The 15,222-nt window shown below is 39.7% G+C and overlaps 3 protein-coding genes across 3 annotated transcripts; 2 read left to right on the plus strand and 1 right to left on the minus strand.

Moving 5' to 3' along the window:
* Positions 1 to 1,409: 1,409 nt before the first annotated feature.
* On the plus strand, positions 1,410 to 2,581 carry fam107b (family with sequence similarity 107 member B; the record flags this gene model as incomplete). Its single annotated transcript, XM_037682855.1, is given in 2 exon segments — positions 1,410 to 1,566; positions 1,718 to 2,581. Coding segments are annotated over 2 exon segments (277 nt in total), but the record flags the coding sequence as incomplete, so codon positions are not given.
* Positions 2,582 to 3,672: 1,091 nt separating this feature from the next.
* Positions 3,673 to 7,435, plus strand: LOC119415691 (glycine cleavage system H protein, mitochondrial). Its single transcript, XM_037682856.1, has 5 exons — positions 3,673 to 3,876; positions 4,030 to 4,112; positions 4,200 to 4,263; positions 5,116 to 5,247; positions 6,907 to 7,435. The coding sequence occupies exons 1-5, from the start codon at positions 3,726 to 3,728 to the stop codon at positions 7,002 to 7,004; spliced, it is 528 nt and encodes a 175-aa protein (XP_037538784.1). The 5' UTR covers positions 3,673 to 3,725; the 3' UTR covers positions 7,005 to 7,435.
* A 1,987-nt stretch (positions 7,436 to 9,422) lies between these two features.
* On the minus strand, positions 9,423 to 14,342 carry si:ch1073-390k14.1 (deoxyribodipyrimidine photo-lyase). The gene is made up of 9 exons (XM_037682858.1): positions 14,143 to 14,342; positions 12,624 to 13,287; positions 12,201 to 12,512; positions 11,939 to 12,111; positions 11,153 to 11,237; positions 10,823 to 11,055; positions 10,541 to 10,735; positions 10,236 to 10,461; positions 9,423 to 10,157 (listed from the first exon to the last, which is right to left on the minus strand). The coding sequence occupies exons 1-9, from the start codon at positions 14,269 to 14,271 to the stop codon at positions 9,619 to 9,621; spliced, it is 2,556 nt and encodes an 851-aa protein (XP_037538786.1). The 5' UTR covers positions 14,272 to 14,342; the 3' UTR covers positions 9,423 to 9,618.
* Positions 14,343 to 15,222: the final 880 nt, after the last annotated feature.

Genomic DNA, 15,222 nt, shown 5'->3' on the forward strand with positions numbered 1-15,222 from the left:
AGAGTGGGTCGACATGCCTTGACAAAAGCTGCAGGAGTTTAATAACATCTGTCTAGACAGACTGAAGTGATGGTCTTTAGACAAATCTAGTGGGATTTGGAAAGGAATACAATAGTTTGGATTAGATTTTGATCAAAACAAAACGCAGCCTGCATATTGGATTAGTCATCGTGATGATGGTGGGGAGGGGAGGGGTCTAGTGGGTGGATGGATGCATGGATGGATGGATGAGAAGGAAAAAAACAGTTATGTAATCAAGATTACAAAACAGTGGCTGAGGGCCCTTTTTTTGCTTCTGCTACCTTAGCGACAGTGACCCCTCCCGCACGCACAAACACAAAGGCACAAATATGAAAAGAATTTCAAACACTCCGACACCAAGGGATGGAGGGGGTACATTGTGTACCACATTTCCCCCATCCTGTACGAGCGTGTGCACTTGTGCGCGTGGAGGAGTTGCATATTGGAGGGAGGGTTATGTAAACACTGCCCACCCTGAGAGAAGAGGAGGCGTGAGCATCTTTACATCCCCTCTTGTTGCTTCCAGTCACCTCGAGCTTTCCTAAACTCTCTTCTGTTACATTTTCCTCTGCCTCGTTACTCCAAGTGCTTTCATGAGACATCCCCAACATAAAAAGAGAACATTTATCTCCAACATAAAGCAGCACCTTGTAAATGAACTCCCACTGCGTCTGAGAACACGCTGAGCTGTGTTATGTAATCTTCTGGATTTGATCACGCGTTTAATGAAGGAACTCGAACGTGGTGCGTTCAGTAAAGATGCAGGTTGTGAGGACAATGAGAAGAGTCACATAATGTTTAATGGTGGGTTAAATGTTACTAATGAATTAATTTTGGCCAAGCTTTGCCTGTTTATTTTAAGAAAAGGCTCCGGCGTCACGTTGTCGATGTAACTCTTTGTGACTTTGCTGTTTTTGCCTTTTATCCCAGCTCCAACCCCTCCCTTCTGTTTTTAAGCACACCAGTCTCATTCTCATCCCCTGGCGGTTCTTGTAACTTGGAGAAGTTTTAGAAAATTATGTAACTCTGCTCTTTTTAGCAGGATGGTCTCACATTTTACAAATCTTAATCTTTGAGAGAAGCACACGGCAGCTGTGCATTTTAGGACGGTTTAAGACATGAAACGGTTTTAACCCACTTCTCCTTGCCTACCATCACATGTGCAGATTTAAAACTGTAAAATAATCACAGATTGGCTCAAAACCCGAACTTAAAAAGCAGATTAATGTGTAATCCAGAACATCTAATACAGATGTGCACGTCAAACTAGAATGAGGTCACAGTCGTCATCTGCTGTTCATGACTCTGACTTCCTGTCGTGCCAGAGGTTGTTCATTAAGCTTTCCTTTTATGTAACATGTTGCGCCTCTTGTTTGTTTTCTGCACAGGGGTCTGGCTCCTCAAAACAAACCTGAGCTTCAGAAGGTTCTAGAGAAGAGGAAAAGGGAGCAGGTCATCAAAGCTCAGAAGGAGGAGCAGGAGGCGCACAAGAAGAGGAGCGACTTGGAGATCGAGCTCATGAAAAGGCAACAGAAGCTAGAGCAGGTAAAGCTGCTTTGTAAGGCTAGTTTGATTTGTATTTTTAAACGACTTCCTCCTTTATTTTTACGTTGTTTATCTTTTTAGTTATTTGTTTTACATTATTTGAAGACGTGACTAAGATATTTTCTTGCATTGAATTTCTTCCCTCGTTCAGCTGGAGCTGGAGCAGCAGAAAATCGAAGAGGAGCAGGAGAACACCCCCGAGTTTGTGAAGATGAAGAGCAACCTGCGCAGAACGAAGCAGGAAGCCGACGGGGAGAAACAAGCCACCTAAAATCCAGCGCAGGGTGTTCGAGTCTGGCTGACTGAGGTGTCAGGAGTGTGTGTCCAAAACAGTGTGCGTTGTCTGTGCCACACGGTGGTGACCAAGATGAACCTCTTGGATTTTCCAACTTCAGCTGTTCCTTCCTGCAGTGAGGAGAGAGACTTTAGAGACTAAAGACCCCCCACCACCACCATCCCACTCCGTCTCCCTACAACAGGACGGCCAGCACTCATGCCACCCAGCAGCACACGGCACCCCCTGCAGGAAGCACCAAACACAGACGTGACGCGCTCCTCGACAGAAGCGAGCGAGCTTCCAGTGAGCTCTGACGGAGAAATAAACCACAAACACAGGAGTTTTCACCCCGTCTGTTTTCACCTCTTTCTCCACAGCAAGCTGTTTCTTTTTACTGTTATCAATGTTGTTGTTGTTTTCTCATCTTCAGTATAAAAACAATCAAAGTGGACACTGGATGGACTCTTGAAGATGTGTAATATAAAAGCCAAACAAATGTGCTTTTGTTATTTATGTCTGTAGCTTTTAGCCCAAGTTTAGGAGGTGACACTTTTTGCCATTGTGTATTTTACTTTGTTTTACAAAATAGTATATGAAGCCAGAACGGGACAAAGGATGTGAGTGAGTGGCTGCGTGCGTGTGTGCGTGTGAGAAACACATTTGCTTATTATTTTTTTAAATTCTGTACATGCCATTTCCCCTCCTAATGCAATTTTAAGCAATAGTAAAATTCCCTGGCATGAGAGTGAATTTTCTTTATATATTCTATTGTTTTGTATGAAAAAAATGTGTTGCTTAATAAATAATTTACGTTTTATTTGGCTTGTTATTTCACACACTTCCTCTGCTGAATGTCTGTTTTGTGTAGTTTTATGAAGAAATTGCTCAGTGTTATAAAATTAGGTGTACACAAGAAGACTCTTGAAACAGCCTTGATGGTTATTTTCTTGGGAAGCTTAGATGCTTTTTTTAATTCAAATCAGTTTAAATTAAAATAGCAATACTGCAAAAACAGTTGTAATATTTTGTGTGACGTTAACCTTTAAAAAAAACAGCACTCTGGATCTATTTTAGGCTATTGCAGTCTACAATAAATATTCACTCACAGGGAAAAAGAATTATAGTGCAACTATGTTCCTCTAAACAAATACATTTCCCTGTTGCTTACACTTCCTCCCGTCAGCTACTTGTTAATCTAGAACTTGTTTTTGGACTGGAAAAAAAAAAAAACTGCTGCAAACTTCACATGGAAAGAGCTGAACTGTCAGAATTTCCTGCTGTGAAGTGACGAGTCTTATTTTTCTTTCTAAAATTCATTCAACCTTTATTTATACAAATTAGTTTAATTGAGCCACAAAGACTCATTTACAAGAGAGACCTGTTTTTAAAGAACACAGAATGCAATAATAGTCATAAAATGAAAAGTAGCTTTAACAAAAATGGAAACGAAGCAAAACGGGATGGGAAAAAATGGATTAAAATGCAAACACAACGGCAAAACAAGATGTGTATGAGCGTATCCCCAAGGTTATCTCAGTTCTAAGTTGGCCTCTGAATCCCTAGGATGGACTTCATGTACAGTGACTCAAATGCACTAGCTTCCCCTGTGACCAGGAAAGAAGTAGTATAATGAAAAATGTATGTTTGTGTTTGTATGAACCGCTATGGGAATTTTGACCCTGTTCAGACTAGCCTATAAGTTGTCAGAATTATTTTTCCTAACTGAATTCAATTGAAGATCCACCTACAGCAGGTAAGATATTGACCACATTAGTAGCTTGTAGTTACCAACTATGACCGCTAGGTGGCAGCAGAGCGCCACCGCCGCTTCTAACATCAACAAAGAATAAATCGACCTTCTTCTCATCAGTAAGCGACAGACATGGCTGCCTGTGGGCTTTTTCGCTCCTTTTCTTCCAACTTTTCCACAGTTTTGCCTTTACTTACCCGCTCGACATTACTTTCTCCCTCACAGCTGTCCTGTAAGGCTTATTTTGGAAGAAAGCTAGCCTCTTCTAGTCGAACATCAGCAGGTATTTGTTCATGGTTGCGTTTTATATAAAGCTAACGTTAGTTGGAGGTTATTAGCCAGAGTTTACCACAAAAAAAATGGAGGAGGGACTCATTATTTTACGGCGTTGAAACTGAATGTTCTGAGTCTTTTTTGTTTGTGTGTGTTTTCACAGCGCTCAAATTCACAGACAAACACGAATGGATTCGAGTAGACGATAACGGAGTAGGTACAGTCGGTATCAGCGAGTTTGCACAAGTGAGTTATGACAAACGCACAGTTACTGTAAAATGTTTTATTTGTTTATTGTTGCAACTACTTTTGACCTTTGTCTTGCGCTTGCAGAATGCTCTGGGAGATGTAGTTTACTGTGGACTACCTGAAGTGGGAACACATCTGGCACAGAATGGTATGAGGTTTCCTCCGGTTTTTGACTGTAATATAAACAACAACTCAGTTTAACTATTTTTATCGGTTTGTTTTTTTGTCATCTATACTGTCATGTAAGCAGGATGATTTGTCATTTAGTAACTTAAACCAGTTTATCTAAATGATTAGTTTAGCTTTGCAAAAAAAAAAAACATCCAATGAGCTCATTAAGAACGACTTGCATAAAGGTTACTGTAAAGTTAATATCCGTGTTTTAAGGTTTAATATGCTGATATTAAAAAGACATTATAGAAGACAAGTCTGTTCAGTGTTTTTCCTTCAAGATTTTTGCTTTTAATTATTTAAAACCCTTTTAAACTTTTCTAATATTTTACCCGGTAAAGTGTTTTACTAAACTCCACCTTTTCGTTAGTTTGTTTCTTTCATCTGGTGTTTATGTTGTGTTTATTGTGCTTTAATCCACAGCGAAACAGAGAGGAGGGAGATGTTTAGTGTTGTTTCATAATATTGTAATATAGTTTTTGGTACCAACTAGGTTAATCGGATCCACTCGTTGTCTTTGTAAAGAGTGGAACCAAATTAGCCTGGATCTGGTCACCATTGTTTGTTTTGTATCAATCTAACTCATTTTAGACAAGTTCATTTTTATATCATCATACTAAATGAACTGTTGGATAGCTAAACAAATGAATAATAATTGACAACTGATACAGGTTCTTGTGATCAATCGAATTATCTTCTTACAACTAGTTGTGCAGATGTCAACATGTTACCACATAGAGTCAAAGTGTAATCGTGGAGTGGATTTGTTGTTCTTACAATGAACAAACGTTAGTGTAAACATGTTTGCGTCTAATTTTCACGTTCATAGATGAGTTTGGCGCTCTGGAAAGTGTCAAGGCAGCCAGTGAGCTTTATTCCCCTTTGACGGGAGAAGTTGTAGAGGTCAATACACTACTGGCAGACAACCCTGGCTTGGTCAACAAGTCCTGCTACAAAGATGGTAAGCTTATACACACAAAAGCAATATAGTTTAAACCTCTTTAAACCTTTAATCCTTTAGCTCTGTGCAGAAGCAAAAGATTGCAAGAGGTTATAAAATTTCTTTCAGTTTGTTCATTTCAGTTTTTTTGGTTTTATAATTCTGTCACTTCTAATTTTTTACTCATGTTTATGTAAAATAGACCATTCCAACTACTGAACAGTGATGGGTATAACTAGAAACAGAAAAAAATGGTGGAAATGTGCAAACTGTGCAAACAAAATCCTCAGCTGTGTCAGATAATCCTGGTAGTTTTACACTTAAAAAAAAATGCACTCGAGTTTTAGGCCTTTTATATGTTTTCAGCTGAACAACTAACATTAACATAAAGTCAGACAGTTTTTCTTTTGACAACCTTTGATTTGTCACATGTTCCATTTTGGACACTAGATGGCAGCATCGTGTTGACTAAATATTCCAGACTTTTAAAACGTGCTTCATTAAAAAAAACAGTAAAGTTTTAATAAATTTTATATTTTATATTAAGTACATGAAAAAAAACACCTCGTCGTTGCATTTCAAAAATGCACAAGTCCCCCCCCCCCTTTTCATTTCCTAAATTGCGCGTTTAATTTCCCTCCAAGTTTAACCTCGTTATCAAAAAGCAAGACACGGTAATGAGCATAAAACGTTAAAATACTCATTTTAAAGCTGTAGTTGTAAGCAGTCCTCTGTCATCTGACACTTGTATTGGTATAACCTGTCTTTGTGTTGTTTTGCTCATGCATATTTAACTTTGTCACTTAATGTGAAATTGATGTACGATTTCTCAAATTACACACTTTTTTCTAGACATTAGAGCTGAGGGTGGTATCTGTTTTTAAGACAATAAGGCAACTTACAAGACTTTACTAAAAGTTTTTCTTTAGAAAAGATGTCGCAGCTCTGACCAGTAAAAAGTCCAGATCTCAGTTTATTAAGAAAAAAGTTAAGAAAATTAAACTCTTTGAAATCTAGTCTAACGTACTGTATGTGGACGTGCTTCATTTGTGACAGAAAGCAATGGCTTGGAAATAATCAAGCCAGAAGATGTGTTACAAAGTCATAATTCAGTTGTATATCTTATTTTATGTATTTTTTATTTGCCAACACAGCTGAACAAACCATAACGCATCTTAGACTGTATCTTCCAAAGGTGGGGATTACGTGCTTTTACATCCATTTATGATCACTTGGATTAAATGTTCTATTCACAAAGAGATTACTAAGAAAAACAAAATCCAAGTGTTAAAAATTATAGATAGGTGGTAATGTTTCATGCTTGTTCTTTTAAATGTATTTGTTACTAAATATATTGTTGCACAACGGAAGGGAAAACCTAAATCTATGATGTCACCCTTCTGTTTATAAAAGAGCAGTTTCCTCCACCAGACTCTGTCGGTTCAGTTTGAGGTTCTGTAGACCCTGATCATCTTTCTAGCTGTCAGCACTTCTCAAACAAGTGCAGGATTAATTTTTTGATGCAGCCTCGCTGTATCTTCTGACTCTTTGATTTGCTTCATTGTATGTACTTGGTTCCTTTTTGCTTTGTGTGATGAAAAATGCACTTGTATGAGTGACGTGTTACTGTGTGAAAGCATGTTTATGTTTGAATCGTTGCTAATCCTGGTTTTCTTATAGGTTGGCTGATGAAGATGACTATTGGCAATCCTGCTGAGCTCGACACGCTGATGGATGAAGCAGTGTATGAACGATACATCCACTCCATTGAGGACTAACACCGCTTCTCTCTCCCTCGCTGTTTGCAACAACACTGACAGAGACGTGCCCAACACGTGCCTCTCGGTTACATCACAATGTTTAACATCCAGCAGTAGAGCTTTTTAACTCCAGGCTGCTGAGCTGCTCATGTTTTAGTTGTGAACTTTAGAAATTCTTCACCTGCTGTTAAAAAGATTGACTTAAAGGAAACTTGTCAGTCTGCACTGACCAAACACTGTTAACTTCTGCAGCTTCAACCCTCAACCAGAGAACTTGGAAACTCACAGTCTGTAGAATAGGTTTGAAACATTTCACAGGTTTAAAAATGAAATTATGTTCTAGGACACTGTTAGAATTAAAAAGCACTTTGGTCTCTGATATTAATTATGCTGGTTGACACTGTGGATTTGGGACCCATGTAATGGAACATTAAACATTTCTTTACACACTCAGCTCTCCTTGGAATTTATTCTCACATTTAGATGCTTCATTTAAAATGTAGGCAACGTTTAACAATATGTATAAAACTTTGTACAAACTTGTCGCTTTTTTCCTTCCTCTTGTGGGTCAAGGTTGGTGGGGGGGGGGGTGGTATTAAATCAGAGAAACGAACGCCTCCCACATCCACCACCACCCAAAACCAGGGATTATTTAACCACTTCAGTGCATGACTAAAATAATTAACACTACGCCGACTGACACGAGAGACAAACACTCAAGCTCAAAATTGTTTGGATCTATGTTGATGGTAGATTTGCTTCTTTTAAACAGCTGGTACAAAAGTTTAATATCCATAAGTCACAGTTTTTCAGATATTTACAGCTGAGACATTTTGTGAGATCTGATTGTTTTCCTTTGGACCCCTCTAAACATTTTGTGGTAAAGATTTTGGAATGCAGGTCTGATACAAGGGGATCCTCAGCAAGATATATACACAGCTCAGTTCATACCATGAGTCCAGATTGGACTCCCTTAAATTGAAATGGGAAACTGACTTGGAGAAATCCAAATCACTCAATCTGGAGAAGGATCATTCAGAACATTTATCCATCCTCAATCTGTCTGAGACATGCTGCAATTCAAGGTTGTCCACAGGTTGCACTAGTCCAAACATCAAAGCCAACCTGGACCCTGCATGTAATCTTTGTAAACAAACTCTACCTACACTCCTGCATACATTCTGGATCTGTCCCAAACTGCAGAACTTTTGGCAATCTATTTTTGACACCTCTGGGATATGTGGCAAAACTGTACACCCACCACCATCTCCCTGTTTGGATATGTCCTTCAGCAAGTATGAGAAGAATGTGATTGCTTTTGGCTCTCTTCTGGGCAGAACACTGGTTTTGTGCAATTGGAAGGACCCACACCCTCCAGCAGCATATGTTCATTGGACAAAAGAAGTGATGTGTCGTATTCATTTAAAAAAATCAGACATACCCTGAAGGGTTCTGTAAAAAGATTTTGGGACACTTGACAGCCTTTTATGTTGCATGTGGAAAACTTGTCAGTTTAGTTTGTGTGTGACTGATCCAGTGTGGGAGGGGATGTTTTTGTTGTTCCCTGTGTTCTCCTTTTTTTGTTAAAAAAAATTAATAAAAAGACTTTGAATAAAAAAAAATTGGACCTATAAAAGTTTTTTCACTTTTATTAAAAAAACGTCAAGAAACAATGTTAATATACATCTCTGAATTCGTACAAATATTCCAGGGATCTTCTGATTAAAAGACCAGTGCTTTAACCAATGATCACAGCCAAACATTCACCACAGAACTGGTTAAATAAGACCCTACCATGTTGGTAAAAACATCCCACTTTTTGTCTATCCTCATTTTTCTATTCTGGTCCTCTCAGCTCCAAATAGATTTAAACTGAATATGTTCACAGCACAGCAGGTTTTGTTGCAGTTATTCCTGCGTTTGAGGTCACATCAGGTCAGGTGTTAGTGGGTGTATGACTACGCTCAAACCAGCAGAATGTGTCCACAGTGCAGAAACTCTTGACGCCCCAAATAAAATTCGGAGTTGGCTGTTCAGATCACTGGTGACATGTTACGATCTGCTTGATGATGAACAAGGGTCGCTGAATGATGGTGCCCCCTAACAGTAAATAAGTAAAAATCTGAGGATGTATCACTAAAAATCTTTTTAAATTTATCAAAAATAGTAAAAAAAAAAAAAAAAAAAACAGAATAAGAAAATAAATTCAATTCAGTTTATTTCTATAGCACCAAGTCACAACAGAAGTCGTCTCAGGGCACTGAACAGAAACATTCATATATAAAAATAATAATTTAACGTTATTTATCTGAGGAGCAGACTGATTTGAGTCTTAACTCCATCACAGACTCTCATCTTGAGCAAGCATGAAGGCGACAGTGGAAAGGAAAAACTCCCTCATGAGGAAGAAACCTTTATCAGAACCAGACTCCGGACACAAAAATACACAGCAAGCTCAGTAAAGAAGTAATTTACATAATTTTTAGGAGGAACTAATCTGTAATGTGCAAAGTGAACAAATAAAGCGGTGTGCTTGCTTGAAACTGAACCGCCCGAGATGCATTTTAATACCAAACAAGCCAATAATAAATGTGATTTTTAAATCATCGTGTTCTTTAGCTTCATTTTTCAATCACTTTATAGAAGTGACTGATCCACTGGGTACAGCAGAGAACCTGTCCTTGGCTGTTGGAGTTCGTCTTGCTCTTCCTCTGGGTGACGGAGATGAAGGAAGCTCCTCCATCCTGCGATAATCCCTCTCCAGCCTCTCCTGTCTCTGGACTCCCTCACACATCACGCTGGCTTTAAAGTCTCTTACGTTGAAAAAGGCGATGGTCTCGTCCCTCTTGCGGCTCACGTATCCTTTCAGGACAGCGTTGTAAGGGTTTGATGCTGCCTCTTCATCTGGGTTTTCTAGCTGGTATTTGAATTCCATGCGTGTGATTAGAGGCAGCAAGAAGCGCTTCCCTTCCACAGCCTCGTCCCCGTGAGACGACCCCAGAGCCTCAGAGACCAGGCGTGGGGGTAAAGGTATCAAGTCACAGCCTGAGCACTTATCCACATACTGTCCAAACTCTCTGCGCACCGCAGCTACATCCTGCAGTGACCTACTCCTACGCTCCTCTAGGTCGGTAATTATTCGCTCAGGATACGTCTGGCCAAGCACCACACCTAAACAGGCAAAGCATGTCTCATGAATATAACACATATGCATCGGCAGTATTACTGTTCTTTTAAAAGGAGCCTCACCTGCACGCCGCAGCATGGAAGCAGGACATTTCCAGGGTTTGTGAATAAGCTCATCCGGCAGATCTGCGAGCTCTGGACACCATTTTCTAACATAGCTGCCATACGGGTCACAGGTCATCGCTGCATCAACGGGGTGCATGACAAAGTTCCAGTGATCTAAGCCACTCATCCCCCCATTCTGCCACATCATAGCATCTATGGCGACATCTGCATCCACCAGTGTGTCCTAAACGCACAAACAACTTTGGTACAGTCAAGTAGGTCTTGGTTCACACTGTATACATTGATGCCTTCGTGAAGTTTACCTGAAACCAGCGATAGCCCTCCTGCCAAGGTAGATAGAGATAGGCGATGAGAAAAGATGCCACGACATGCCTCATGTAGTTGTTCATCCAGCCTGTTTGCCACAGCTGCCTCATGGCTGCGTCAACCAGAGGGTAGCCCGTTTGACCTCGCTGCCACGCCTTCAGGTGGCTGCGATCAGTACTCCACCTCAGAGCCTGCAGTTAGGAGTAGAATATCAAAACTCAGTATGATATGGTTATCACTCTTAAAAAAAATGTGTTGTAGTCACAACCCATTTTAACCTTGTATGGTGGTCTGAGGGATTCCCAGGGGAGATCAGGAAACAGAGTTAACTGCCAATAGGCCAGATCTCTCCACGCCAGTTTGCGCTGGAACTTTGGAGGTCGACAGCGTGCTCGTTTGGCATTCCACCACAGCCACCGTGGACTGAGCTGACCAAAGTGAAGGTAGGGAGACAGAGAGCTGGTGTTCGGAGCATCTGCTCTGCCTGACTCTTTTTCATACCTATACACTCCTGGGAAACATGGAAGTAACAGAGCAATGATGGTCCAAGTTGCTCCTGAGCAACATCGTGGAAATTCCGCTGAAGAAGAGCACGTGAGATGTCTTACCATCACGAAGAAAGGCATCAAGTCGGGCATGTGCTCCTGCTTCACTAAAGTCCCAGGATTTTTGAATGTTAGCTGCCCAGTCGACCTGAACATAACAATGAGCACAAGAAACTCACATCAGAATATTGTGTGAATGCTGAGTCAGCATTTACGCTTTTGTTTTCCTGTTTATCTCTTTTTTTTTTTACATCAGCATACTTTTAGCTATTTCAACCATTCAGAAATCAGAACATTCACATCATTCAGTTATGATTTGGTTATTGTAACTTTGATACTTTTTGTATTATTTACAATTTTTCTAATGGAAAACCATTGAGATCTCTTCAGTTTCTTAAAAAAAAAAAACCTTTCCATTTTTTAAAATCTTGTGTATGCTCGCTTTATTCTAAGCAACTTTTTTGAATTTGTCATTATAGCCACGTTTACCTATTACATGATACAACAGCATGCCACACAGCTACTACTACTCTTCTGCCATCTAGTGACTAAAGATGGTGCTGCTAGAAAAAATTTCAGTTAGAATGAATGAAAACGGTCATATCTCAGCCAAAAATTGGTTTATAAATATGGGAAAAAAATCCATAAATGCATCGCTTTGGCGTATAAGTCGCAGGGCATGTAAACTATGCAAAAAACGTGACTTATAGGCCAAAAAATACGGTCTCATCCTCAGTCATCCATTCAGATTTCAGCATTTACACCAACTTTTCTGTAAAATTATTCTAGCATGATTTATGTTCCAGTTTGTGCTTGGCTTTAAGGGAAAGATAAGCTGTTTGTACTCACTACTGTGCCATCTTTTCTGCGGGGCATGCGAGCCAGGCTGAGTGAATCTAAAGGAATTCCCTGAGGCCAGTGGGCCGGTGTGGGAAGAGACACTGGAGGGTCAAGAGGAACCCCCATAGGAGACCCAGGATTCTGTCCACAGCAGCTCATGAAGTGAGACACTGAACCTATTCCTGCACCAGAGGGAAAAAACATACATGTTCATCAAAAATGCCATACTTAATATGAGCTTTGACTGAAAATTCACAAGATTAAGATTCACCTCTGAGTCCTACACCTTCTGTGCTGACTGTATATGGGTCCCTGAGGCAGTAAGAGTGGAACATCTTGCATTCAACACCTTCTTTCTGCAGAACTGATGCCACAGCAACATCCCGCTCCTTCAGCCAGGGTTCATACAGGGCATTAGCCATTAGAGTTCTTGCCCCAGTCTCCTTCACAAGTTGCTTCAGTGTGTGCAGAGAAGATCTGACTTCATTCACCTCTCCGCTGGCTTTGAGGAATATGAGATGACTGCCAATGTGTTCCAGGGATGTACATAAACAAGATAAAGCTTGATGAAGCCAATATTTGCCTGTTAAATAAGAGAAGATGTAATGAAATTAGATTGAAACTAGCATTTTGATCAGATTTAGCTATATAAAGTTTTTTTTTGTTTTTTTTTTGCCTGACTTCTTAAACTTACAAGCACCCCCCATAGCCACAGTGATCCCCGGTCCTTCCTCCTCTTCAGGACTCCAAATAAAAACGGGGATGACAGGCGCTCCCAGTTCCAGTGATCCGATAAGAGCAGGGTTATCCCATAGTCTCAAATCCCTCCTGAACCACAGCAAAACCGGTGGTGGTGCTAACAGAGAGTGGGACAAACCAACAAGCTGTTGGCTAGTTCCTTTTCGCCGCTGCCGCCTATTCTTTGAGCGTTTGGGTTTGTCTGATTTATTTAAATCTCCTTCCTCCATCATCGGGTCATCTTTACTTAAAGTGTCTAGCATGGAAAAGGAAGCAGATGACTCCTTGACACAAAGAGTCTGACCTGTTTGATGAATCTGGTTATCTCTGTTGGGATGTGAACTTTTTTGAGGCTCAGTCTCTTGGTTTATCTGCAGAGGGCAATTTTTGTTCCAGGATCCAGTTGGTGCTGAAGTGGTAGTATTTTCTCCATTAGGTACTAGATGGGTACAGTTTTTTTCCTGAGATGTTGATGATGATTTAAGTTGAAAAAAGCTACTTGGACCGCCTCTGATTTCTGACTGGAGGAGCTGTGATTCTTGGTTTCTGGTTGACATCTGGTTTTCTTCCATTTCCAGAAGAGAGAGAGTCAAAGCAAGTTGTAGTTCGTCATCCTCGGTCTTTAATTAAAAAAAGGAAGAAAGAAAATATAAATGTGGTTAAATTATTATCCTAATATTTATTTTTGAGCTATTGTTTTTTTAAGGTTTGATCATTGCAGTTTTCAGTTTTTGTTGTCACATGATTAGTTGATGTGATCATTGTGTAGGGAGTGGGAACCTCTGAAGTCACAGGGTAAATTTGGTGAGCTAGTTTCAATTACAACGGTGTTGCCAGATATTCGATAATTACTTTATATTTACCACAACTTTAGGGTAAGTTATCCCCCCCCAAAAAAAATTATAATAGCTCTGAAATTCCTGCGCATGAATAAAATTAATATGAATACGTATCAGCAGAAAGTCCAAACTGAACAGCGTGACCCATGCTAGCCAGGCACAAATACTCAGCACATACATAATAGTTTAGATTAATTTTAAAGCGACTGTATGATAGTTAGTCATTTCCAACCTGGCAACCCTGATTAGCAGTAAACTAAGTTCATAAATGTTTTGGCTAGCGTTATCTAAACAACGGGGGTATTTTAATAATAATAAAAAGAACCGTATATTTTTATTTTATTTTTAAGGATTTTTTTTTCAAGAATATAGAAGGTAAAAAGTACAAAGGTGTCTGTGATAGTGGAAACAACTGAGTTAAAAAATTGGTTAACTAGTTGAGTGTTAGCTGTAGCTATATGAGTTAAACGGATCCATAGTTTTATTTCTAAATGATCTCCATCTATTTGTAATGTATTGTGTTAGATAAGATTTTTTTTCGTGGCATGCTACAACTTTAAAACATTTCTTTATTTCAAATTCACTTTTATTAAAACCCAAATGTTAATTACATAGAAAGTTAGGTTTCTCACTGACCTTGGAGAAATATTGCTGATAGATGGAGGTGAGGACGGAGTGCAGGCAGAGGTTGGCCGTGGACAGAGGCTTGATGATGGACTGGAACTGTGTGCGGGTCTCCTGGTGGCCCAGGACGGACAAACACATCGCAAAGAAACCCTGAGGATCCTCCCGACCCACCAAAACTTCCCTCAACACCCGTCTCACCTCAGCTTGGTCAGCCGCCGAAGGAGCCATGTTTAAACGAAAGGTGAGAATAATTTATATTTATAAAACCAAGTTAAATAAAAATACTGACATTTTGTTGTTCGTCTGCTTCTCTCTACCGGTTACAAAACAGCTGACTTGTAAGTTACACAAGTCAGTTTTGTAACCTGCAGTTAAATCAATGTAATAAATACTTCTCACCAGTAGGGGGCGCAAAAGTCTAACAAAAAGCCATGGAGCGCTTGGATTTTTTTTTTTCCCAACATGTGAATAACATGGGATTCCATGTTTACATTTCATTAATTGCATGGAAAGTAGAGCAATATGGACTTAATTAATTCTTCGAAATATCAGTGCCTGCAGTGGGTCTGAAGCTTACCCAGTGTTTTATTATTTTGTCTCAGGCGCACATAGTAAAATAAGGCCCATGAACAATCTTCATCCTGCCATTTTTGAGGTGACTAAGAAGACTATCTTGAATGTCTAAATTAAAAACTTTAGGACTACAATGGGCCTTGTGCTTTACCATGTTAAGCATTTGAACTGGCAGAATCAAACTAGTCATGCTTCAAAATAGAAAATGAAATGGCTAAATTATTTGACTATCCTAATATTTTACCAGTTTTACAGACAATACATTGTGCGTGCAAAATGAGCACAGGTGTACAAGAGAATTAAATTATCCGAAAAGGAAGAAAACTACGGTAAAAATGTCTTCCAGCGTAGCTGCCTGAATTACTTTTTTTTTTTCCAATTCAGTGTGTGGGCCGTTAATTTGACAAAGTCAACAGAACCCATTTAAAATTAAATGTTGCCCACCCTTGGTTTAACGTATAAGCACTTCTATACTAAATTATGCTTACCAGTGGAAATTCTTCATGACGGGGGCCC

Source organism: Nematolebias whitei, chromosome 10 (genome assembly GCF_014905685.2).
Source record: "Nematolebias whitei isolate Nwh7 chromosome 10, NemWhi1, whole genome shotgun sequence".
NCBI classification, from domain to species: domain Eukaryota; kingdom Metazoa; phylum Chordata; class Actinopteri; order Cyprinodontiformes; family Rivulidae; genus Nematolebias; species Nematolebias whitei.